This window comes from Phyllostomus discolor, chromosome 3, assembly GCF_004126475.2.
Source record: "Phyllostomus discolor isolate MPI-MPIP mPhyDis1 chromosome 3, mPhyDis1.pri.v3, whole genome shotgun sequence".
NCBI classification, from domain to species: domain Eukaryota; kingdom Metazoa; phylum Chordata; class Mammalia; order Chiroptera; family Phyllostomidae; genus Phyllostomus; species Phyllostomus discolor.
In genome coordinates, this window is record NC_040905.2 from 212,622,996 (window position 1) to 212,646,876 (window position 23,881).

Below are 23,881 nucleotides of genomic sequence, written 5' to 3' on the forward strand. Positions count from 1 at the left end.
AGAGCCCCCGGGCTGGAGGAGCCCGGGGCTTGGCCCCGATGAGCGAGTTTTATCCGCCATTGGTAAAGCTTCCCCAGGGACTCGGTCCTGCCCCCTCTTCGCTGGCCCAGCCCATCCTGTTCCTTGGCCATCCTTCCATGTGCTCCTCCCTCCCAGTCCCAGGGCTGAGGCCCCTGTGGGTCATGGTCCGGGAGCTTCACTGCTGGACCTGTCTAATGCTCGTCACCTCTGAGTAGTCGGAGTGGGATCAGGTGCTCACTGTGGGTGGGCGCAGGGGGGCGCTCACCAGCTTTGCGGCACACCAGCACTACAGGGCGAGCCCTGGACGCAGCAGGAGAACGGGGTGCAGACCTGGCCTGGGGTGGCCTGGCCAGCAGGGGCTCCGTCCTCCAAGTCACCGTGGACCTGAGGGTCCCGCAGCTAACCAACTCCTGGGAGAAACCAGTGGGCATCTCCAGTGGAAACTGCCACTCCGATTGCATGCAGGGGGGCCGGCCGTTCCTACCTCGGCCTGGCCCACCCCCAAACACCATGGCGCCCTGATGTCTGGCCCTGAGTGCTCCCAGGCCCGCTGGGAGGGGCTCTCTCCCAGCCTCTCCCTCATCACCACTGCCCCAGGAAGAATAACTAATTAATTAGAATTTCATTTCCCTGTGGGAAGAGAAGTTGAACCCGAGGGGAGACTCGCTGGGTAGGCTGGACTGTGGAGGACCACTGTACTTCTTTGCATTTTTTGCCCCCCTCCCCCAGGGAGAAGGGATTTTCGCCCCCTGGGGATGGTGTCAGCCCCTTGGAGGGCATGGGACTTGAGGACACCGGAGCACCCCTGGGACCCTTGCTTGTGGGCCTGCCTGAAGGCCGCCCCTGTGCCCGGCTGGCACCTGCCACCTCCTCACCCTTCCTGGGAGCGGGGGCCCCTTACAGAGCCAGCCCAGCCAGCACCCTGGGGGAGAGGGTGCATGTTAAGGCTGCAAGCTTCATTTTGTACCATTGTAAAGGTGCCAGTGACACACCTCTTGGGGATTTATGAATGAGCTGTTTCTCGTGTTTCCGGGTGGGCAATGGGAAGGCCCGCTGGAGTCACCAGAGGCTGGCTGCCCCCCTATTCCTTTAACGGGAGGGGGATGGGAGGCTCCGGGATGTCACATGCCGCCAGGACGAGGCACCTGGAGGGTAGACTTGTGAACACACCCGCCTGCTCCTGATGGCCCCGGCTGTGGCATCAGCCGCACACCTTCCCGGGCCGCCTGTGCCCTGAGACTATGGAGGGAGGCCAGAGGCAGGACGGCGAGCCCCCAGGGATGGTGGTGCCTGTTAAACCGCAAATGCCCTCTCCATCAGGTGTCCCGAGGTCCCTCCCGAGGCTGAGGGACATGGCTGTAGACCCCGCCCGGCTTCTGAGCTGTCGCGGTCCTGGTCTCCCTTGGCTTGTGGTGCATCACTCCATTCTCTGCCCGGGTCTGCACCGGCCTTGGCCCTGGGTCTGTGTCCGCCTGGCTGCCTCCTTCCCGGGCGTGTGGGATCGGGGCCCGCCGGAACCTCTGTGAAAGCCCCATCTCTGAGGGCTGTCACATCCTGAGGTCCTGGGCTTTTGGACTCCGGCATCTTTGTGGAGGGACCCAATGCAACCCTGACCGTTGCCTACACTGTGTGAGGGACCTCAGCACAGACGACGTGGGACACACACGATGACTGTCCGGGGCTCCGATCCCTGACCCACCTGCTCGCACCTGCTGTCCCTGGGGCTGGCTTCTGTGTGTGAACCTGAATGTTAGATCAGCCTTCCGGGAGCCGAGAGCATCACCGGATGTGAGGGCCTGGAGCCAGACCCCAGGCCTGGCCCCGCTCCCCGTCCCGCCCACCCAGGACTCAGAGCCTGCCGAGTGGAGCACCCACCACGCACGCCCTCCCAGGATAGAGGGACCGTGCCCGTTCCTCCCCACGCGACAGACCACCTTCCAGACTAGCCCGTCCACCATGACCCGGGCCACCTCGGTCCCGGCTAGTCCCTGCTGTCCCTCTCGTTCCTGCAGGCTCCTGGGGGCGGGTGAGCCCGGGACTTCCCTGTGGTTTCCCCCGAGCTGCTCTCCGAGACAAGTGTGGGCTCCTTCCCCCTGCCGGGCCCCCAGCCTGCCCCGTCCTCATGCTGCAGGCTTCCGGCCCCGCACCGTCGGGCGGCCAGCAACTGCGCAACGGAGCAACTGGACACTGCTGCCAGAGCCCCAAGCCGGCCTGGGGTCCAGCCCTGTGGAGTGATGGGGGGCCCCGTGTGGACGTCGGCTTGTGCGTCCAGTCCCCGTCACCCCAAACTCCACGCTGGGGTCTCCCGGCCCCGTGGTTAGGGCCGGCACCTTCGGGAACACTCAACTCTGGCCAGATGGTCCCCAAGTAACTCACACCCAGCTGCCCCTGGGACACAGGGACTTGGGCAGAACCGCTCACTGAGCCCTGAATTCTGGAGGCCAAATGCTCTTGAAAAGGATAAATTCTGCAGATGTGCCCGGGCAGCTGGGGGCTGTGCCTTTGTTGACCGGAGTAGACACCCCGACTTCCTCGGGGCCCGCCTGACTTAACATAGCCCCTCAGTTCCCGTGGGGACAGTGTGCAGGGATGGCCACTCTGGGGGACATTCCAACAGCCGCCAGGCCCCAAACCCTGCGTCTCCCGTGGCCTCTTTGAGAGGATGGCAGATGGCAACGTGGAGGTGACAGGGAGCAGTGACAGAGAGCGGTTCCAGGTCCAAGTGCCAACTGGCAGCTCCCGAGTCCCTGGTCTGGGCACAGGAAGGAGAAGCCGGGCGGCCACAGCCCGGAGGTGGGGGCTGCCGGGGCCGCTGCGCATCAGTCCAAAGTGGGGCTGGCCGGGTGTGTGACAGGCACAGAATTTCTCCAACCACGGCCCACAGTCCCGGCTGCTCTGACGGCGTCCAGTTGCCAGAGAAGCGCTGACCTTGGCGCCCACGTGCCTGTCTCGCTGGGGGGCCAGGCCAGACCCGTGTCCCCGCCAGCCTTGCGTCTCCCCGGAGTCTGAAAACCCCAGAGGCCCTCAGGCCCCGCCCCGCGTGGCTCTGCTCTCAGGGACGTCGCAGGGCAGAGCCCCAAGCCCACCAGTGGCTTTGCTGGGAGCAGTGCCCCCTGCAAGGACTGTGCCCCCTGGACAGAGGGTGCCCCCCGGAAGGACAGTCCCCGAAGAAGAGGAGGAGACAGACATGTGCAGGCAGCAGCGTGCAGAGCCCTTGGCACCGCAGCTTGGGGGCATTTGTCTTTGTGAGGCTGGGAGGACGTGGGTCTCAGCCTTCTGTCCCCGAGTCTTAAGTCTGGGTCTCAAGAACAGTGCAACGACCTCACTCGGTGGGAAGGAGCGTCTTCCTCCTCCGACACCTCCCCCGACCCAGGTGGGCGAGCACTGAGCTCGGCTGCAGGTCAGGCTGGTGGGGCCGCGTCCAAAGAGACGCTTAAAAAACGTCTGACAACCAACTCCTTTCGGCAGTAAATAATGAGAATTAAAAAAAAAAAGTGTGGGGGGTGGTTAACCTTCTTTCTCATTCTAAATTACGGGTAGTGTTTTTTTTAAGCACCTGGAGGCGGGGCAGCGGTCTGGCAGTGCTCCAGCCGCACCACAGGAGACTCGGGGTGGGTGAGGGCGCCTGCTCGGGTGACCGCTGCTCCCTCCCTCCCTCCCTCCACGCCAGCGAGAACTCGGGGTCTGGCCGACACGGTGTCCGGGCGGTGCGGCCGGCGAGCGCCCCAGGGCGTGGTGTGCACGCTCACTTGACTGAGGCCGCAGACGCGCCACTGCACGGGCGTCAGAGTAACCACCACGCCACCAAGAAGGTGGGAAAGGAGCGTTTATTCATGGGAGGAGGGTCACCTGCGAGTCCCCCACTCGCCCCGAGAGCTGGACGCGAACACTGTGGACTGGAACGCGCCGTCTGCCGACAGCCAGTGGCTTGGCGAGCAGCTCCCGGGGCTCCACTCAGGCAGCGCTGGGAGAGCCCGGAGGGCCCGCCGGGGGACAGCCCCCGAGAACCACCGTCTGTAAACACTGTCGGAGGCGGACGGCACCCGCGGGTGCGCACAGAAGTGTCTGAGCCGCAAGATGGAAGCAGGACAATCGGGGCGGGGTCCGGGCAGGATCCCCTCCAGCCCTGGCCTGTCCCCTCCTCAGTCCAGCGGAGCCCGCACGCTGTCCCCACAGCTGGATGAGAATCAGGCAGGTGCATGTGAGACCGACCCCCTGGAGGGCCACAGGGGCAGCGGGAGTGCTGGCACGGCCTACGTGCGGTTCATGGTCTGGAAGATTCTGGAGATCTGCAGCATGACCGGCCCCGTCTCCGGGTCGTTCATCCACTGGGTGCTGTTCAGTGGGTTCTCGAGCATGTCTTCGAACGCTGCCGGGAGAGCAGAGCCAGGCTGACGGGTGGCCACGCCCCCCACACATGCGCGGGCACGCACACACAAAGGCATGCTCACACTCGCACATACATGTTCTCATGTGCATGGTGTAGGCACCCAGCATGCACACACATGCACTCGCACGCATACAGGCACACACCCACATGGGAACACACGCACACACGCACAGACTTGTGTGCTCACCCACTCGCATGTGTGCGTGGGTGTACATACGTGTGTGCACCCACACACAGGCACACACCCACATGGAAACATGACGCACATACACAGCGTGGACATGTGTATGCTCGTTCGTGCACACGCACGTGTGTGCACTGAAGGAACTTGCCACAGCTTCTCAATGCAGAGGCAGGACCAGGCAGGCCAGGTCGCACGGAGACCCCTGCTGACCATGACCCACGATGTCTGATCTGCTCATCAAATCAGCTCTAGGTCGAGGACAGCGTCCCCAGCTCCCCAGTGAGCGACACACCCGTGTGTGTCCCCCGGCACGCCGCTTCTGGAAGGCGGTTTGCCACCAGCTGTCAGGAGCCTCAACACCCGTCCGGGCGGTGACTCACTCAGGACCCGCCTCCAACCCCGACAGGGCGGCCAGCTGCGTGAACACGCCGCTGCCCCACGGGGAAACGCGGGGTGTTCGATCTTAAGATCGTAACTTTACAGTGACAACTCTGATTTTCCAACGGTCTTGCAAAGTTGTTTTCCCCAAAACCCCGGGTGCATTCCAGCAGAAGCCCCAGCAGCCCAGGCGGCCCTGGCTGGCGGGCAGGGGGCCTCGCGGTCACCGTGACCCCGCCCACCCTCCCCTGCCCCGGGCAGGTGGCCCTGTTCCCGGGCTCCACGGAGAGCACGACCTCGAGGAGGTCCCAGCTACGGGGGGCTGCGGGGGCGGAGAAGCTTCGAGGCCTGAACACAGGCAGCGGGGTCCTGCTGACTGAAACCCTCTGCAACCAGGCAGGGGGGCCGGAAGGGAGCCCAGAAAGACGGCCCGGCACGCGGGGGAACGGACACACAGTGTGGCCACACTGCGGACGCCACGAGCCAAGGCGGGCCGTTCCCGAGACGGGCCGGGAGCCAGCCCCGCTTCCGCCCGGCAAGCAGCCAGACCGCCCCGGAACGGGGAAGGGGAACAGGAAGGCGGGAAAGGGGTTCCGTGTGAAACCACACAGGTGGACCCCCACCCGAGGGAGGGCTTTCCCCTGCGTCTCTCTCTCACTCTGTGCATGTCCGACAGCGCCACGCAGAACCAAGGGGCAAAGGACAGGCCTGCGGCCACCAGCAGGGGCAGACGGACAGTCCTCACACGGGGGAGGGAGCTGCTGACAGAGCTCTGACACTGGTGTCGCCGTGGACACACAGACGAGACACGCAGGGGCACGCGTGGCAGAGAAGTGCACGTGGTCAGCACAAACGCGTCCAGCTTGCTAGGACGAGGGCAGCAGGACACGCCGTGTGTGTCAGGGGGACAGCGCGCTGCGGGGTGTCGTCAGAACTTCAGCTGCTCCACGCTGCAGCCTGGTCACCTGACGTCTGGCCGCTCACCCTGGGGCGCGAGCTGCTCCCAGAGCAGGGACAGAGAGCCGGGCTGCGGCCCCAGGTCCCACGGCAGCGGAACGAAGGGCCCCTCCCGCGGCTACAGACAGGGGAGCAGCCTGTGCGGCGCCACGTGTGGCTTCGCTGCAGAGCGCAGCGCCCGCGCCCACCAGGAACCCTCGCGCCGACGTGGGGAGGACGGGAGGGTGGGCTCCCAGTGTGACGCGAGAGGGCAGGGCTCACGAGCAGCGACAGGCCTGCCGATGGGGGGAGAGGCGACACCTCCTTGCTGCTTCCTTCTTCCTGCATTTCCCAACTACCTATGATGAGCGTTTCACGCCATCTAGAATGAATGTGGCTGGTGTGGCTCAGTGGACTGAGCGCCGGCCTACGAACTAAAGGGTCGCTGGTTCAATGCCCAGTCTGGGCACATGCCTGGGTTGCAGGCCAGGTCCCCAGTGGGGGCCGTGTGAAAGGCAACCACACATGGATGTTTCCCTCCTCTTTCCCCCTCTTCCCCTCTCTCAGAATGAATAAAACCTTCTACGTAAGTAAAAGGATAATGGTCACTTAAAAAAACACGAGACGCGCCTGAACAGGCGCCGGAGGGAGGCGTGGGGCATGGAGGCGCCAGGTGGGGCCGGGGCGCAGACAGGCCGTCCTCTCTGGGAGGCCCGGGGGTGCGTGGGCCCGGGCGGGGCGGCCAGACCCGCAGGCAGCACCCCAGGAGGTGGCAGCCCTCCCCCGGGAGGCCAGATGCGCTGCCGCGGGGGCCCTGGGCCCCAGCAGGCGAGCCCACGGGGGAGTCGGCACAGGCAAGGAAGGGCAGGACACAGGCGCGCGTCCGGCAGCCAGAACTCGGTGTCAGGCTGGAGGGGAGAGGGAACTTCCTTACTCTGACCAAATGCACCTTCAAGAAGCCTAGACGGGCCGACAGCGGGCCGCAGTCTCCGTGGGGAAGCACCCGCACGCGGCCCCGCAGGAGAGGCCTGAGGCAGCCCGGCGGCGGGTCTGCAAGGACAGGGCGCCCCGTGGGGGGGCGCTCCGGGCAGAAGGGGCCCGGGCCCCGGCACGAAGCGTGGGGTGAAGCCCGGGAGGCGTGTCCCGGGAACTCGGGCTTCGAGCACGGAGAGGGAAGCCTGCCCGGCCGCACACACGCCTTCCCGACCCGCGCCGGCAGGGTTCCCACGTGAAGACTCGCGCCGCGAACGAGACGCAGGCACAGTCAAGCGCGTCAGACACGGACGACGGCCCACCGCCGGGGGGTGAGGGAGCCAGAGGAGGGTCACAGCCCTCGCGGCCCGAGGAGCGGGCAGAGTCGCTGTCCGGCACGTGAGGACACACTGGGTGAACAAGCGCGTCCACCTGACAGAGAAAGGGGCCGGGAGACCAGCCGGGGGCTGGCAGGCCGACCCCCCCGAAGGGCTCGGCCTCAAAGACAGGGAGGCGGCCTGGCACCCCGACACCGGGGCGTGCCACACAGCAGGAGCCCTCGCCCGTGTGCCGGGGCGCTGCCTGGGGCGCAACGGGGCTCCGAGCACCGCAGCCCCTCCCTGAACACGGGCGCTGAGCGCGCCCACCGGCCTCCGCAGCCCGGCCCCAGGCACCTGCCCACAGGGGCCCTCCTGTGTGCCCTGGGGGCGTGTGAGAGCGCGGCCAGAGCAGCACGTGTGCAAGGGGACAGAACGGGGTGACCTCGGTGCGGAGGCTCGGTGACCGCCTCCTGGCACTGCAGGAGAGCACATTGCAGGAGCCCGCCCACACGTGGCCCTGCGCACACAGAGGCAGGGGGTACGCGCGGGCTGCCTGGGGAGGCGCGGGCAGGCGTGGCCCAGCCCAGGCAGTGGAGGGGTGGGAACTCTGGGCGTCTGGGCGCCGCGGTGGGAGGTGGGTGGTCGGGGTGCCCAGACACATTTCCGGGCTCCTGCCTTTTTAAATACTGTTGGAAAAAATCAGTTTAAAAAAGCTGAATGGTAGGTGTGTATGCATACTTATTGGTTTTATTATTTTTTTAAGTTGAAATTGTGTACCTGTTACGTGTTTTTGCATGTATCTTATACTTCACGGACAAAAGAACGACGAGGAAGTCCCTCCCGGCCCCCCGGCACGCCCCACTCACGCGCAGGCGGCTCTCCTGGGCCCGCCTCGCCCGCCAGCTCTGGCTCCCCGGCACGCCCGGGGCCATCATCGCACAGGAGAGTGTGGGGCCCCACCGCCACACGGGCAGGAGCCACACGGAGGAGGCCGCCGTGCACGCAGGGACAGCCCTGGGTGTGCGGCCTTGGTGTCTCTCCCTCGGAACACCTGCGTGCTCTGGGTGGCCCGCCCCCCCCCCCCCACCCTGGCACACACGAAGGAGACACACTTACCTAGCAGGGTTTTCGGGTTGGTGAGGCCCAGCTGCACGACGGGGTTGTCCAGGATGGCTTGAAAGAGGGGGCTGTCGGGGTCGATGCCTGTGTCCAGCTCCTCAGGGGAGGGCTTGCGGTCCCCCAGCAGCCACTCGCACTGCAAGGCAAGAGCGACAGGCGGCCGTCGGTGCCTCTGGACGGTCATCAGCATCGGGCGAGGCGCGGCTCTGACTGGGGGGGCCTGAACCGGAAGCACCGCTGCCCACACCCAGGGGCTGGAGCAGGCTGCCAGGGCAGGAAGCACCGCCCGGTTGTCTCTGCGCTGCAGCCCCGCTGCGACGGCCACCCGCCTGTGAGAGTCCCCCGCACGCGGGACCGTGGGACGGCCGCCCGCCTGTGAGAGTCCCCCGCACGCGGGACCGTGGGACGGCCGCCCGCCTGTGAGAGTCCCCCGCACGCGGGACCGTGGGACGGCCGCCCGCCTGTGAGAGTCCCCCGCACGCGGGACCGTGGGACGGCCGCCCGCCCGCCCCCAGGCGGCGAGGGACACGCCGCCGGGACAGCCGGCCGGTACTCACGGCGGCGCTCTGCTGGTTGTTGCTCACTCGCAGGGCGTCCATCACCTCCTTCTCCTCGAAGCCCATCTCCATCAGGGAAATGACGGCCTACGGGGAAGCCACGGGCCCCTTAACGCCGAGCACCGGGATGCGGTGGCAGCCGAGGCGCCAGGCGCCCCAGCCCGAGAGCACAACAAGAGAGAAGCTGGACACAGCAGGTGCCTCTGCGGGGGTGTGGGGGGGGCACCCGGGGCGGGGCTCCGACCACACCGGGGCCCACCCAGCAGCCTGTGCGCATGAACTACAGGGAGGGGCCCCTGGTCTCAGGTCCTGCCCAACCTGCAGGACCAGCTGTGAGTCACCGGGGAGGGTGCTGAACGAGCGGGCCATGTGGGATTCCCACGGAAACACAGGCCACGGGAGAACCAAGCTGCACCGGCAGCGCCGGGACGTCAGGACCAAAGCTGGCGCACTGCCAGCTCGGGGAACGGGCCTCGAGTGGGGACAGCGTCCAGGGAGCACGAAAGCCTCATGAAGGGGCAGAGCAGGAAGCAGGAGAGCGAAGCGTCACAAACGCAGTGACAGCAAGAGCCGGCCACGTGCGCCCAGAGGTGCGGGAGGCCGTAGGTCCCTCCTCCTGAAGGCCCCATGACTGCCCAGCCCCCAAGGCAACCCCACGCAGTGCAGCAGCCGGCCTCCAGGTGGCGCCCCCAGGAGCCCCCATGGCTCACAGGTGCTTGCACCACGACCAGGCCAGCCCTGAGCTCCTCGGCAGGTGGCAGGCGAGCGGGCTGACTGTTCAGAGGGAAACACGGCCCCCTGCACTCGGGTGAGAACTTGGAACTGGACCCCGGGGACCCGAGTCAGCCCCAGGCCTCACCCAGCCCTGTCGCTCTCCAGGGCCGGCCGGCTCAGCCCGAGGTCAGTGGCCTGGCTCAGGCAATACAGCCTCACACGGACCAGCGGCGGGTCCACCCGGCGGGACCCAGGCCACTCACACATACCCGGCTGTCGGCCCGAAACGCCCTTTTCCTGCGGATCTTCTTGAAGATTTCGGTGAGCTCATCCCTGGCCTCTTCGTCGCCCTCGCTGGAGCCGGCGGCAGCCTCGGCCGGAGCTTCGGCCCCCGCGTTGCGCAGCGAGGCCTGGCCGGGGAGGGGCGTGTCGATGGTGGGGTCGTCCGCGTGCTCGATCAGCCACTCCATGGCCTGGGGCACCGACATGCTGGAAGACAGCAGGAGGCCGTCCGACTCTCCGGGGTGCCCCCGAGGGCCCGTGCCTCCCTTCGCACCCCAGGAAACGCCACTGCGGTCGTGGGGGCTTCCCCAGCTCGAGCCCCCTGCCCGGAGACTCTCCACACGGGTACATGCGACCCTCCGGCCCTTGCCCCGAGCTGCCCCAGGGCGTGGCCGGAACACCAAAACCCGCTTCGGAAGCAAAGGGAACCCAGCAGTGAGGTTCGGGAGCAAAGCAAAGAAGACTGTGGCCACTGCCCAGCCTCTGGCCAGCAGGTCATCTCAGGTCCGAGCGAGGACGGAGACCAGTGACCGCAGCCACACACCTGCAGAGGGCCGTGCCCCTGCTGGAGCGGGGGGGGCCTCACCCCGAGTCCCGTCTGACACTGGCCCCAGGGACAATGGGAGCGAGTGGCTGCAGCCCCCCGCACCCCGAGATGCCCGGTGCCGCTGCCGCCGGGATTTGAGCTGAAGGGGCCTCCTGAAAACAGCTCACGCACTGGAAGCGCCTCGGTCAGGGGGTGCAGGACCGAGGGGTGCCACCTGCTCTGGGAGTGCAGGACCGAGGGGTGTCACCTGCTCAGGGGGTGCGGGACGGAGGGGTGTCACCTGCTCAGGGGGTGCGGGAGGGAGGGGTGTCACCTGCTCGGGGGGTGCGGGACGGAGGGGTGTCACCTGCTCGGGGGGTGCGGGAGGGAGGGGTGTCACCTGCTCGGGGGGTGCGGGACGGAGGGGTATCACCTGCTCAGGGAGTGTGGGACCGAGGGGTGTCACTTGCTCAGGGAGTGCGGGACCGAGGGGTGTCACCTGCTCAGGGAGTGCGGGAGGCAGGGGTGTCACCTGCAGGGCAGACCCTTGAGACTGAGCCCCGGTGCCCGCGCCGAGGGCGGGGCAGCCCCGACGTACTGGTTCAGCCGGAGCGCCTTCGCGGCCCTGCTCTCGGGGAAGCCCATCTCCGTGAGCTGCCGCAGAGCCGTCTCGTCCACCCGCTCGTCCTCGTCCTCGTCCAGCATCGCTGCGGGGAGACACGTGGCCGCTGAGGGGCCCTGGCAGGGCTGCCCGCGGGGGCGCTTCCTCAGGCCCCGGGGAGCTCCAGGGCCTCGTCCGAGCACCAGGCACGTGCGGCGACTCTGCCGAGACTCAGAGGACGGCGGCACAGCCGCCTGCACCCGCCCCAACAGGAGCGGCGGAGCGAGCAGCCGCGGGCCCCTGTCCACGGGAAGCAGAAACCCTCGGGGCTGTGGGGGCAGGCGCCCGCGGGCCTGCACGTACCGTTGGCCTTGGTGAACAGCTCCACGGCGCCGGGGCTCAGCGCCAGCAGCTTCTGAGCCACCTCGATGAGGGACAGCAGGATTTTCCGGAGCTCCGTCTGGAACTGCGGGGGGGGGGGGGGTGGTGAAGAGGGCCTCACCTCACCAAGTGCCCGCCGGGGGCAGTGGGACCCGCGGCCACACCCCACGCCACTCCCCGGGGCAGCGAGTCAGACTGCGCTGCTCCTCACGCGGGAGCCTCTGGCCCACCGAGGAGGCAGAGGGTGGGAGGGCCCAGGAGCACGTCTCCAGGGGGCTCTGGGCGGGGCAGGGAACGGGCTGGTGCACAGGGCTGTGCACGGGGCCTCACGGCTGGCGACACAGAGCACGCTGGTGACGCCCCTCGCCCGGCTGAGAAAGCCAAGAGCTGAGGACAGGCTGCCCTCGGGCTGCAGATACAGCCTCTCCCCCTCCCTGGCCACAAAGCACAGCCTGAGCAGCGTCTGCTGAGGCGTCCAGCCTCTCGACCAGAGACGAGGGGCTGCGGGTGGAGTGGGCACGGCCCCCGCCCGGCCCTGCGCCGTGGGCGGGAGTGGGAGTCAGCTGTGCCCCCTGTGCCGCAACCAGCCTCAGCCATCGTGTGAGAGACCCCACATGGGGGCGGACACGCGCACGGTGCCTGGGCTCAGTGCCCAGCCAACACTGAACACTCTGGAAGAGACCCTGCAGAGGCTGCTGCTCCCTGGGAGCAGGGCTCGTGGCAGTCCTTAGCCGGGACGGGGACCGACGACGTGGGGGTGGCCCTGTCCTGCCCAGCAGGCGCCCCCGAGGGCCGGCGAGTCCCAGGCAGCCCTGGGAACACTCCACCCCTTCCCCTGCAGCCATCCAAAGTGAAGTGACCGAGCAACAAGGAGCCCTGCAGACGTCAGCCGGGGTTTCTGCCGAGCTCGGACCAACGCTGACGTTTCCCCAGTGCACCCCTCCCGCCCGCCCTGCCCTCAGGCATCCGTCACAACCCCTCGCTGCGAGAGAAACGCAGGTCCACAGGGAAGCTGCAGGGAGTACTCGGATTCCCGCCTCCCTCCCCCCCAGCTCCCCTGCTCCCTCGAGGACTCGGGGCTGCGCCCTGCTGCACTCACGTCTCTCATGCTGGTCTGGGCCACGGCCCGGTCCATGTTGCAGGAGGGCAGGCTGGCGGTGGCCCGCACGATGGCGTCTCTGTCTGGGGCTTTCTGCTCCTGTTTTTTCTGCGCAGAAACGGGACCAGAGTGAGAGACGAACAGGAGGGCGGCAAGCGGCGAGAGTCCGAGAGTCGGACGGGCAGCGCTCCAACCGGGGAAGGGTCGGGGGCAGTTCCAGAGGGTTCTGTGCACACCCCCAGGCGCAGAAGACAGGCTGCTCGGGACACGACCCCTGCCTCCGTGAGCAGACTGTGACAGCGCAGGACAGGGGACAGTGCGGACAGCACCCCTCGCGGCCACAGGAGGAGCGCCCGGGAAGCGGCCGCCGGGCCAGGGCAAGGCCGGGCCGACCTCAGAGGGACTCAGGCGAGCGGTCACGCCAGGCAGGCCGGAAGCACACCCCGCCTTCTGCTCCATCTGACGCCCCCTGTCCCCCACCCCCACGTGTCGGTAAAGGAATGAAGATGGCAGAAAACTGACCAGCACAAAAGGCCGGGACAGGAAACAAACCCAAGTGAAGGCACCGATTTTGGGAGGGAGCGGACCCTCCCCACCCCACCCCCGGAACTACCAGGCCAGAGCAGGGAATCCCGCCAGGTTGGGGGGGAGTGGGGGCCGGGATGGTGCCCCTTGTAGCAACCTGCTCAGCCAGCAGGACCCAGGAGGAAGCCCCCGGAGCACCGGGGCCAGGAGGCCCCAGCGCGGCAGGCAGAGGCGCCGTCCTGACCCTCAAGGACGAGGCCGGGCCCTGCGTGCGTGGCTTCCAGCGTGGGGTGGGCAGCACAAGTGCCAGGTCTCTGTCCCACGGCGAAGCCGCCAGCGGCCCCGCCTGCCAGGCAGGGAGGACCCCTGAGCCCTGCAGGGCTCCCTGTGGGGTGGGGCAGCCCGGGAGCAGAGGTGCGGGAAAGGCCAGGGCGGGAGGGAGACCCTGGGACAACACAGTACGGCGAAGAAGCAGCGGGAGCGAGGCAGGTGCAGGGAGGACAAGAGCATCCCGCGGCCAGGAGACGCGCGCCCGCGGCAGAGGCAGGGGCAGGGGCGCGCTGGGCACCGCAAGGCGCCCTGAGGGGAGAGCCCCGTGGGGGGACACACAAACCCACAGCCCCGAGAGAGAGGCGCGGGAGCGGGAAGGCGAAGTCGGCCCTGACACCTGTGGGCTGGCGCTCCAGGAGGAGGAGAAAGGCCAGAACACCTCCAGAGCTCAGCCACACGAGGCTCCTGCGTCGCCAGCCAGGCAGCCAGGACACTGCAGAGCTCCAGGGACTCGCAGGGAGGGCCTGCGGGGGACGCCGGTCACAGCTGCCCACCCACCTGCCCGCCCCCCCCCGAACCTGGCAGAGCTGCACCAAGGCCTCGGTCACGCGGGGCAGCCGCCAGCGCTCTCTCAGCCCAGAGGGACCGGACGTCGGGGCCTCCACACCGCCCACCTTCTCGGACACGGGCGCACCCGGCGGGCCCCCGGTCTGTCTGCAGTCCTGCCCGCACAGTCCCTGGGCTGCAAGCGCCTGCGTTCACTCAGGGGGCAGGTCACACCGTACGGCTCGACCCACTTTAAGGAAAGGTGGCCCTCGGTGGCCCTGACCCAATCAGGGTGGCCGTTCTGGCCAGAGGGACCCACACAGGAGAAATCCTGTTGCTGGCTGTGAGCACATGCGGGGGCGGGTGGCGGGGCACATGGCGCTCCCAGGAGCTGAGGGCAGCCCCAGCGGACAGCCCGCAAGACATCGGCACCTTACAGCCCAGCTGGTGCGGCTCCGTGCACTGAGTGTCACCCTGCAAACTGCAAAGTCGCCAGTTGGATTCCCAGTCAGGGCACGTGCCTGGGCTGCAGGCCAGGTCCCCGGATGGGGGCGCGCAAGAGGCAACCACACATTGATGTTTCCTTTCTCTCCCTCTCTTTCTCCCTCCCTTCCCCTCTCTCTGAAAACAAAATCATTTTTAAAAAAGAAAGAAATGAGCCCCTCAGCTGCAAGAAGCAAGTTTTGCCGTCCCCTGGAAAAGCGTGAGCGGACCCTCTCCCAGGGCCTCCGGGGAGCACGCAGACCTGCCGAGCCCAGGCCTCCGCTCCTGGGACCCCGAGCGACGGCCGGTGAGCGACCCGGACTGCAGGCCCAGTGGCCTGGGGGCCTGCTGTTCAGCCAGTCAGCCTGTGGCACTGTCCGGTGGCAACAGGACACGCACACAGACCCGGAGGAACCAGAGGCTCGGACCCGGGCCTGCTCGGGCCTGCAGGCGACTGGAGCAGGCGGACCTGGGAGGGGGGTACGGGGTCGACCCCAGGACATGGGACCTGGCAGGGCTTCGTGCCTGGGACCCTGTTTCCAGAGGGATTTACTAATTCTGGTGAAGATTTTGAAAAACATCAGTGATAAGCCCGTAGAAACCAAACACAATGATGAGGCGATAAGGAAAAAGGAAGCTGTGTAAAAAAGGATAACCATGGCGCGCTTTACTTGGAGCGGAAAACAAGACTCACACAGTAACACCGATGGGACTCTGAGCTCCTCTTCCGCCAGCATCACCACCTAACACGGGCCGGGGGCGGGGCTGGGGGTGGGGCCGGGGGCGGGGCTGTGCCCAGACCGCCCAGAAGCCGTCAGCACCCACCAAGGAGTGAGAGTGCCGCTCAGACCCCGGGAGAGAGCTGTCCACGGAGCCGTGAAAAGGGGTCTGCGGGTCGCCTGCCTTCAGGGTGCCTGCGCAGGTGGGGAGAGGCAGCTACCCATTTTTACTGAAAGATTTATGGTGTTACTTGGCTTTTTGAATACACGTACTGCTCTCACTTAAAACCCACACTTCATGAAGGCCGGCATCAACATCTCACGGCGTGCATCCCGCAAGCGCCTGCAGGGGAAAGGGGGCTGCAGGGGCAGACGGCCTGGCAGAGGTCGAGCGCACCCGTCCAACCTGGAGGCCCCGTGGGGCAGCTCCGGGGCCGACTCAGGCGCAGGCAGGGGCAGGCCCGGGTCTGTGCTCCCGAGATGGGCTGAGCAGCCTGGGCCGGGCCAGCTGGGGCGGCAGATAAGCAGGGCAGCCCTCGCCACGGGCCCCAGGAGAGACTGAGGCAGCGCCTCGCGCTCCCCGCCCGGCCCAGTGGGGGGGGGCCTGCTCTCTTGGGTGAACGCTCTGCCCGGCACCTCAGAGCCTGGGGAAGAAGTCTCGCGTGTGAAGATGCGAGAGGAACAGCCGGAAAATCAGTGTGGCTGCCTCTTTAGAACAGCACACTTGGCCCCGGGCGCAGCCTGGGACCCACTGTGGGGCCGGAAGTGGGCCTGCAGACGGAGCACCTGTGGGCACGCGGCCTCCTGCACCCAGCTCTCGGGGCAGCCGGGGCGGGAGCGCCGACCCCAGGCTCTGGCGAGGCGTCGTGGGGGAGCGGGAATCCCAGAGGCCCCGATTCTGCCCCGTAAGATGCAGACCAGACGGGCGGCCAGGCGCCCCAGGGGTTCCCCCAGTGCAAGCGGACCCGCACCCCGGCCCCCCGAGGTGAGGGGTGAGTGTGCCCTTCGCTGCCCCCCCATGTGCCTGCTCCTTGTTTTGTGGGGCGTCAGCGGCAGCAACGCCCTGAGTTGTCTGTCTGCACGGGTTCGGGGGCACAGGCAGCGAGCGTGTCAGGGCACAACGCACAGGCCCCGCCACGACAGTGCCTCACACTCCTCCTCTCCACCCAGGGCCTGAGCACAGAGCCGGGTCTCCCGGGGCCGCCGAGGGACCCCGGGCGCTCGTCCCCGCCCCCGCAGGGCTTCGAAGGGCGGCTTTTACGAGCAAAGACCTCCAGCTCCAGACCCGGAAACTCACCTTTTCCTCCGCTGAGACGTCAGCCATCTTGGGGAGCGGAGACGGAGCTCGCTTTTTAACCAACAATAAGACATCTGGAAAAAGAAAAAAAACCATCAAACTGCGTATTGTTCTCCCTGCCTGGTGGAGCTCAGCGGACTGAGTGCTGGCCTGCAAACCAAAAGGTCGCCAGTTCGATTCCCAGTCAGGGCACCCGCCTGGGTTGCACACCAGGTCCCCAGAGGCGGATGCGTGAGAAGCAACCACACATTGATGTTTCCCTCCCTCTAAAAATAAGTAAATAAAATCTTAAAAAACAAAATTTTAAAAACCTGATTATTGTTTTATGTCCACAAATGGCTGGACGAGCCACGGCCAGAGAACCAGGGCCCCAGGAGCACCTCCCACACGGGGCATCTGCAGCAGCCCCTCCTCCCGCAGCCCCCACGTCCGTGTGCCCCGGCTCGCACGCAGACTCCGGATGTGGCCAGAACCGGTGAGGGGTCACCGGAGGGGGCGGCGACCCAGAAGGCACACACAGCCCAGCCCTGAAGACTGTACAGAAACCTGGGGGAGCTGGGCAATCTGCCCCCTCCCGACGGCCATGTGGGAGTCTGGGGGGTGGGGGGTGGCTAGCCGCAGTCCGCAGTGGGGGTCAGCTCACCCCTGGTTCCGCCACTTCTGGCATTTTCTAAACAGATTAATTAGAGCACCCAGAATGAAAATCATCCTCTGAATGAGATACGGAAAACCGAGTTCCCGCCCCAAACGCCCCGGACAGAAAACTGGGAGGGACGTGTGCAGGAAGGGCGCCTTCCCGGAGCATCTGAGACCACCGCTGCCGCCACGCTCCCCACAGCCCCCACCACCACCCCCGCAGCCCCCCCGCAGCCCAAAGCAGGCCCGAAGGACCTGCAGTTCGCTTTGAAACAGAACTGAGAATAAAGTTCACGTTTGTCTCCTGAGCTGGACGCTGCCTGTGCATCTCAGTTTCTGCCGGCCCTCGCGGCCACTCCATCGCGCACGCTGCGTGCGGTTCAGTGAAGGGGGGAGGAGACCCGGTCTCTCGCTCAGGCCCCACGCAAACTCGCACTCGCACTGCCGAAGCCCTGACCCTGGGCCCCGCCCACTCCCCCGCCGCCCCTGGGAGGCTCTCACCGTGGTCTTGGATGTTCTCCTCCAAGACGGTCTTGGTGTCGCTGAGCACCCTCTCCGACGCGGCGTGTATTAATTTGTGATGGGTTACACTCTTGGGGTCTTCTAAGCTCCCATGAGCGCACTGGGGAGAGAACTGAGTATTTCAAGACAGAAAAGACAAAGCCGTAGCAGTAGCGACAGAGAACCTGGCAGCCCAGGCCACACCAGGAAGACCATGGCTTTTCTCACTGACTAAGAAGTAAGGCATAAAGGAGATCAAAGCGTTCTGGCGGATGACAGAAGTCAAAGGAAGTGCCACCACCCTGGTCCCCTCGGCCAGCGATCTGCCCACCGACCCGCCTGAGCCAGACCCGGGCTGAGCCGGGTGGGGGCACCTAAACGCCTCAGGTGAGACCCACAGATGCACCTGCAGCCTGGGCTCCGAACGCAGAGGGCACGCCTCCTCGCCCCGTCGCCCCCCCCCGTCGGAGGGCGGAGCACGAGCACCTGGAAGCGGCAGCGGCCAGGCTCCAGTCCCTGGGCACTCTGAGCACCTGCCGGCCTCGCAGCCGAGAGTGGGAGTGCTGTCCAGGCCGGAGGGCAGCTGCGGCCACATTCAGGATGTGCCCCCGCCCCGGGGTCCCGGTGACCTGCCTGTGCTGAGCCAGACAGACCACACAGGAAGTGACCTTCCTTGACCACAGCGGAGGCTCAGAGACAGCAGCGCACACGACTCTCCCCAGAAGAAAAGGAAACCTCGGCACGCACCTCGCCCCTCAGCCCCGGCATTTCAGGAGAGGCGGGAATGTGCAGCCGTCTGAGGCCGAGGCAGGGAGAGGGGTCGTGGGGGCTGCGGGGGCCGTCACGTGTGCCCACAAGACGGGCGAGATGGGCTGGGGCTGGGGGTGGTCAGCCTGCGGCAGGACACACTTCCACCGTCTCGACAGCGCAGAGAACCACCCGCCTCTCCCCTAGAATTCGACGGTGGCGCTGCTCCCAGAAATACTGGGCGTGCTTCTTCCAGTTACAAGCGTGCCGGCCGGTTGGTCTGACAAGTGCAGGACACAGTCTACGAAGCAGGTTTTCCAGGACAACCCTCACACTGGCTCCGGAAAACACCCGCACCCTGCAGCACGCCACCGGTGTGCGCAAACCCGCGTGGGAGTCACCCTCGCGGCGGCCGGGGTTTCGCTGGGCCTCTCTGTTCTCAGCAGAAGCTCAAGCAAACCGGGGTACAGCCCCGAAGTGCCCCACAGAGCCCACGGCCAGGCAGCAGGGCTCGCACGCACACGGACCAGCCTCCTCCCCAGAACAGAGTCGGGATTCCTCTGACACCGGATGTAGCCTGTCACCTGAAGATACACCTTCACGTGACCTGAGGAATGCCCCCAGCCACACCAGCAGGCGCCACGCCAGGGACTGCTATGCTACGGAGGGCCGCAAGACACGGAAACACCCCGGCACACCCCAGCGCTGTTTTCTCAAAATCATTCAACTCCTATCAACCTCACACAAGACGGGCCCCTGTGTCCCTTCCTGCACGCCCACCTGAGGGGGGCTGGAGACCACCACGGTGACCCCCACCTGTGTAAAACCAGAGAGGGGGGTGGCAACAACCGCGTTACCTCTTTTCAGAGTGATGGGGGGCCTGGAAGAACGGGAGCTCAGACCCGCCGGCCACAATGCCGCCGCAGCAGGACACTGGGGCACTGGCTTCCAGGGGGACGTTCCAGCGCACGACGCAGGCCTCCCTCTGCCACCCGAGGCCTCTGACAGGCGGGCACAGGCGGGAATGCATCCTGACAGCTCAGCTCTCAGGCCCCCGCCGTAAGCCAGCTCTCCGGATGCGAGACACCCCTGGGGCCAGACCCTCCACACCGGGGAGGCCGCAGAGTGGAGCACAATCTCCATCTAAAGTAGGATAACGCCCGAAAATTCCCAAATGATACATCTGAACACTGGCTGGAACACTCAATATGAGAAACAAAGTAATCAGCATCGCGCTGAGCTGCCAAATTAACGCCAAGCGCAAGCATCTGTGGATCCATGAAAGGCTTCTCATTTCCTGTTCCCCTTCTAAACTAACACCGGAACAGTCACGTAAATCCCTACCACTGTGAGTTGCCCCCAGACTCCCCGAGCCTGCCCTGGCCAGGGGGGGGGGGGGATGTCCCCGCAAGTCTTGACTGCCCACCCGTTCCACCCGTTCCGCTGACCCCCGGCTTCCCTGGGGCCCGCGAGGAGCCTGGCCCCGGATGTGTGGCTGCAAGCCCACCCTTGAGGAGCTGCCTTCCCGGGTGGGAGAGTCCCCAGCCTTCCCCACCAGCACTGTCCCGTGGTTGTCCCCAGGGAGAAGCCATACTGACTGGGTCAGAACAAAGCCAAGAAAGTGGCCAAAATGTCCCTGCCCTTCGAGAGAGAGTGAGCACGGAGCCCCCCACCCCCGGCCCCGGATGGGAACGAACAGGAAGGCCAAGGCACACTGCTCACCGCTCCCGCCCCAGGGGGCTACAGACCTGCCCACAGCACCACACTCATGAAAATGACTCGGGACCACCTGGTGGGCAGTCACCATCGCTGAAGTTCGTCCTCGGAGAGGACCCTTAGCATTATTTTCACAACGCACCTTGACACAAGTGCAGATATGTGACTTCTTCACCCGTGGGATCCACCCTGAACGGCTCAGGACTCTTTCGACCTAAACACTGACAGCCAGCCAAGTATAGAGTTTCTCTAGGCAGCCGGAGTCACGGGCAGATGCCACCCCAGCTTACCGGGCCGAGAAGTTCAGAGATAAAGCCTTCAAGGACTAGCTCCAAAAACGGGCGACCTAAGGAGCTGACAGGACGAGGAGTGTTTCAGGTGGATCGACTTTAAGAAGTGTCTCTCCACGCGGAGATCCTGCTCCTTGGACCTGCGCACCTACCCACGCGAAGGCCACAGGAAAGCACACACTATTTTAAGTGATTCCAGCCTTGGGGCAGGCACCGGCGGCCGAGCCAGTCCCGGCAGGCAGGCCAGCCAGCAGGAAACGGCTCCAAGGGGCCGGCTCTGCAGGGAAGGGCAAGTGACCTCCCCGCTCTGGGTCCCCTCTTTCCGCGGCGCTAACTCCCAGCCCTTGGGGGAGCTGCTGGAAAACCCGGAACCTCACCCCAACAGCAATTAGGCACAAATGCTGGCAAACCGGGAGGCCCAGCTCCGCGCGGCGACTTCGCGTCTCCCCGCCTCCGGTTCCCAACCTCCCCCGACCTCCCGGGCTGTAGAAGTTCAGCGACAGGGCGGAACGGAAAACACTCAGCCCGGAGCCCGGGTCTGGGGGGTCGAGAAGCGGGGTGCCTGAGAAAAGGGGCGGGAGGCGCTCCCCCGGCCCGGGCGGAGGGTGGGGGCCCGGAGGCCTGGAGCGGCGGCGGGCCTTACATGCTTGAGGCAGCGCTCCTTGAGCTGCTCCACGGACGTGTCCTCGGTCGCCTCCTCCAGCCACTCGGCGCCGTCGGACGCGCAGATGTGCAGCCGCAGCACCTTGCCCGCGAAGATCTTCTCCTCCTGCACGAACATCGCGCCGCCGCCGCCGCCGCCGCCGCCGCCCGGGCCTGCGCCCGCCGCCCTGAAGGTCACCGGCCAGGCCGGGCGGGGCGGGGCGGGGGCGGGGCCAGGCCGACCGCGCGCTCGCTCGCGGGCCGCCGCCGCCCCGCCCCGGCTCCGTCGGCCGGCCGCCTGTCACTCGCAGCGGCCTGAACTGTCGCCTAGCTCCGCCGCCGAGCCGCCGGGGGCGCGCTAGCGCCTCTGCGCCGGATGTGCGTCACAGGGCGCGCCCGGGCATGCCGGGATATGTGGTTCTCCGAGGAGGCCCAGACGGAAATGCGTCAGAGTCTGCGCCCGGAGCTTCCCGGGAGTTGTAGTTCTCCTGTCGCTCCCTTCTTGCGGCACCTGCCTGTCTGCGCATTGCAGCTCAGGTCCACTAGCCACGCGGGACCATTGAGTTTGCCGACCCGTTCTGAACTGGGCTCCAAGTGTAAAATGCACACACGGATCTCCGAGAGTTAGCAGGACAGGACAACGTAAAATCAATTTTTTAGCATAGATTACATGCTGACCCAATATCTTGTGTATATAGGGTAAAGTAAAATGTATCGAAATTGGTTTCACCTGTTTCTTGATACTTTTTAAAGAGGTGACTTCCAGAAAATTTTAAATTGTGTATCTGGCTGCTGCTGTTTTATTTGGGGCGGGGACACCGCTCTTGAGCAGAGTTCTCTGACTGCGGCCTCCGACCCGCAGCAGCCCCTGTGGACTCTTTAGCAGTGCGGGGTCTCCCGCCGACCCGAACCTCCGCTCTCAGGCCTCCGCGCCGTTGCAAAGCCTCTGACTCACTCGGGCCTGCCTGTGGGCACCTGGGGAAAGGGAGCTGCCCGGGGACTCAGCATGCACACTTCCTGCGGGGTGACAAATGGTCAGTGCTAATTTGGGTCAGGGCCAGACCCAGACCGCGTGACTGACCTGTGCGCACTCATTGTATTCATTAAAAAAGCCTGAACTGAGCCCTGGCGAGTGTGGCTCAATGGGTTGGAGCCTCCTTCTGAGGGGAACAGTTGCAGGTGTGAGTACTGGCCGGGGCACATGCTTAGGTTTTGGTTCGATCCACGGTCCGGCGCCTACGATATCCGGTCCAGTCGTGTGCAGGAGGCAACCCACCGATGCTTCTTTCTGGCATCTATGTTTCTCTCTTTCCCTTCCTCTCTCTCTCTCTAAAAGCAATGGAAAAAATGTCCTTGGGTGGATGGGGGGAGCTTCACTGAGCAGAGGCGAGACACAGGCCCCATCCTCAGGAGCTCCCAGTCCAGATGGGGAGCCCGTCCCGGCATCCGGCACCTGTGGGAGTTTACTCTTCACTCCGGTTTGTGCTCACGTCCTCCTACGATCATCCCGGTGCGTGCAAAAATTCCGTTTGTCCACTCTAGCGCTCACAAATTGCTGCCAGGAGCTACGCCCGCTGCTCACGGAAGACAGGGCGACGACCCAGGCTGGAGACCAGGACGCTGCCCAGGAATGGGGCCCCTGCAGGGGGCAGAAGTGCCGAACCTCCGCTCTCAGGCCTCCGTGCTGTTGCAAAGCCTCTGCAACGGGTTGTCACATAGTCACACGGACAGAGGAGACCCAGGGTGCAGGGCGAGATAAGTAAGAACAAAAGCAGGAATGACGTGAACACTCCCAGCCTGGGTGGCAGGGCACACAGCCACACAGCGGTGCCACCACCTCAAAGAGGAGGAGAAGGTGGGGTGGGGGGCGTGCTGAGCCCAACCCTGCACGTGGTTACTGCACGTGGACACCCAAATGGACATTGCTGGGACGCACTCGAATGCACAGGTCTGAATCCGGGAGAGTTGGCAGGGCCCACCCCAGTCCCGGCTCCCAACTGCCCTGGGTGATGGCAGCCAAGGGGACGACCCCCCTTCCTGTGACCGTCCCACCCCAACCCACTCAGCTCCTGGCTTGGAAGACTGGAGGGGGTCTCCCAGCAAAACAGACTCCAAGTCGGGTCCGGGGGCACCAGCCCTCTTCTCCTTGCCTGGAGTGTGTCTCACCCCTTCGAGGTCCCAAACCCTCCAACAGCAGCTGCCAGCAGTTCCTCAAGATGGCCACAAGAGGACAGGAGCGAGCTGCGGTCCTACTGGGACCGGCAGGTGACAGGGAAAAAGCGGGCTCCAAGAACCTCGGGCCGCAGCTGGGAGCCTCTGAGTGCGTGTGTGCCGAGCTCTGAGGACACAGCAGCTCCGTCAGCACCCAGAGGGAAGGGGAAGGTCGTGGGATGGGGCAATGAAGGATGCCTAGGAGCCCACCAGGCATCAAGAGGGAGGAGGTGAGGGGTACGGAGGCACTCCAACAACAGGAAGTGGCCCCACCACCCCTGTGGGTGTACTAAGGAACCCGGTTTGAAAAGCACAGCTCTGTCCTCACACCTTGCAGTGGGAGACCTCAGGCCCAGAGAGAGGAGGGGCAGGACCTTGTCACACCCCGTACCTAGCGAGAGCCAGTCACCACTCCCCCGTCATTTGGCCATTTGGCCACCTTCCAACTGTCACCAAACGGAGGGCTGTCCTGGGAAAGCCAGAACAAAGCCTCACGGAGAAGGGAACATCGAGTGACAGGAATTTGCTCTCCTGCTTCCGGACGCCACGTGTCAGAGACGCAGAAGTCAGCAGGGCTGGTCCCCTGGGAGGCTGTGACGGTGGAGGGTCTGACCCAGGCCTCCCCCAGCTCCTGGAGTCATCAGACGTGCTCAGTGTCCCTGGGCTTGGAGACACCTCGCTCCAATCGCTGCCCCATCCTCCTGGGCCTTGTCCCCGTGTGTCCCGGTCTCTTTAGTGCCCCTGTCCTCTCCTCTTCTTAAAGGACCCCAGTCGTTGGCCTGGGGCCGCCCTACGCCAGGAAGGCCCTTAGCTCATTA

General features: G+C 65.6%; 1 protein-coding gene across 1 annotated transcript; it reads right to left on the reverse strand.

Moving 5' to 3' along the window:
• Positions 1–3,829: 3,829 nt before the first annotated feature.
• Positions 3,830–21,031, reverse strand: UBAC1 (UBA domain containing 1). The gene is made up of 10 exons (XM_028517596.2): positions 20,854–21,031; positions 17,458–17,578; positions 16,321–16,394; positions 12,481–12,588; positions 11,364–11,466; positions 10,998–11,106; positions 9,861–10,080; positions 8,878–8,964; positions 8,318–8,456; positions 3,830–4,390 (listed from the first exon to the last, which is right to left on the reverse strand). The coding sequence occupies exons 1-10, from the start codon at positions 20,989–20,991 to the stop codon at positions 4,275–4,277; spliced, it is 1,215 nt and encodes a 404-aa protein (XP_028373397.1). The 5' UTR covers positions 20,992–21,031; the 3' UTR covers positions 3,830–4,274.
• Between the last annotated feature and the right edge of the window lie 2,850 nt (positions 21,032–23,881).

Bases quoted from the DNA above. Each gene is read 5' to 3' on its own strand.
- UBAC1 (XM_028517596.2), bottom strand. From the start codon at position 20,991: ATGTTCGTGCAGGAGGAGAAGATCTTCGCGGGCAAGGTGCTGCGGCTG. The intron at 11,467-12,480 runs GTGAGTGCAGCA...CCCCCCCCGCAG, and splicing joins CCCAGACCAGCATGAGAGAC to TTCCAGACGGAGCTCCGGAA. The intron at 8,457-8,877 runs GTGAGTACCGGC...CTTGCCTTGCAG, and splicing joins ACAACCAGCAGAGCGCCGCC to TGCGAGTGGCTGCTGGGGGA.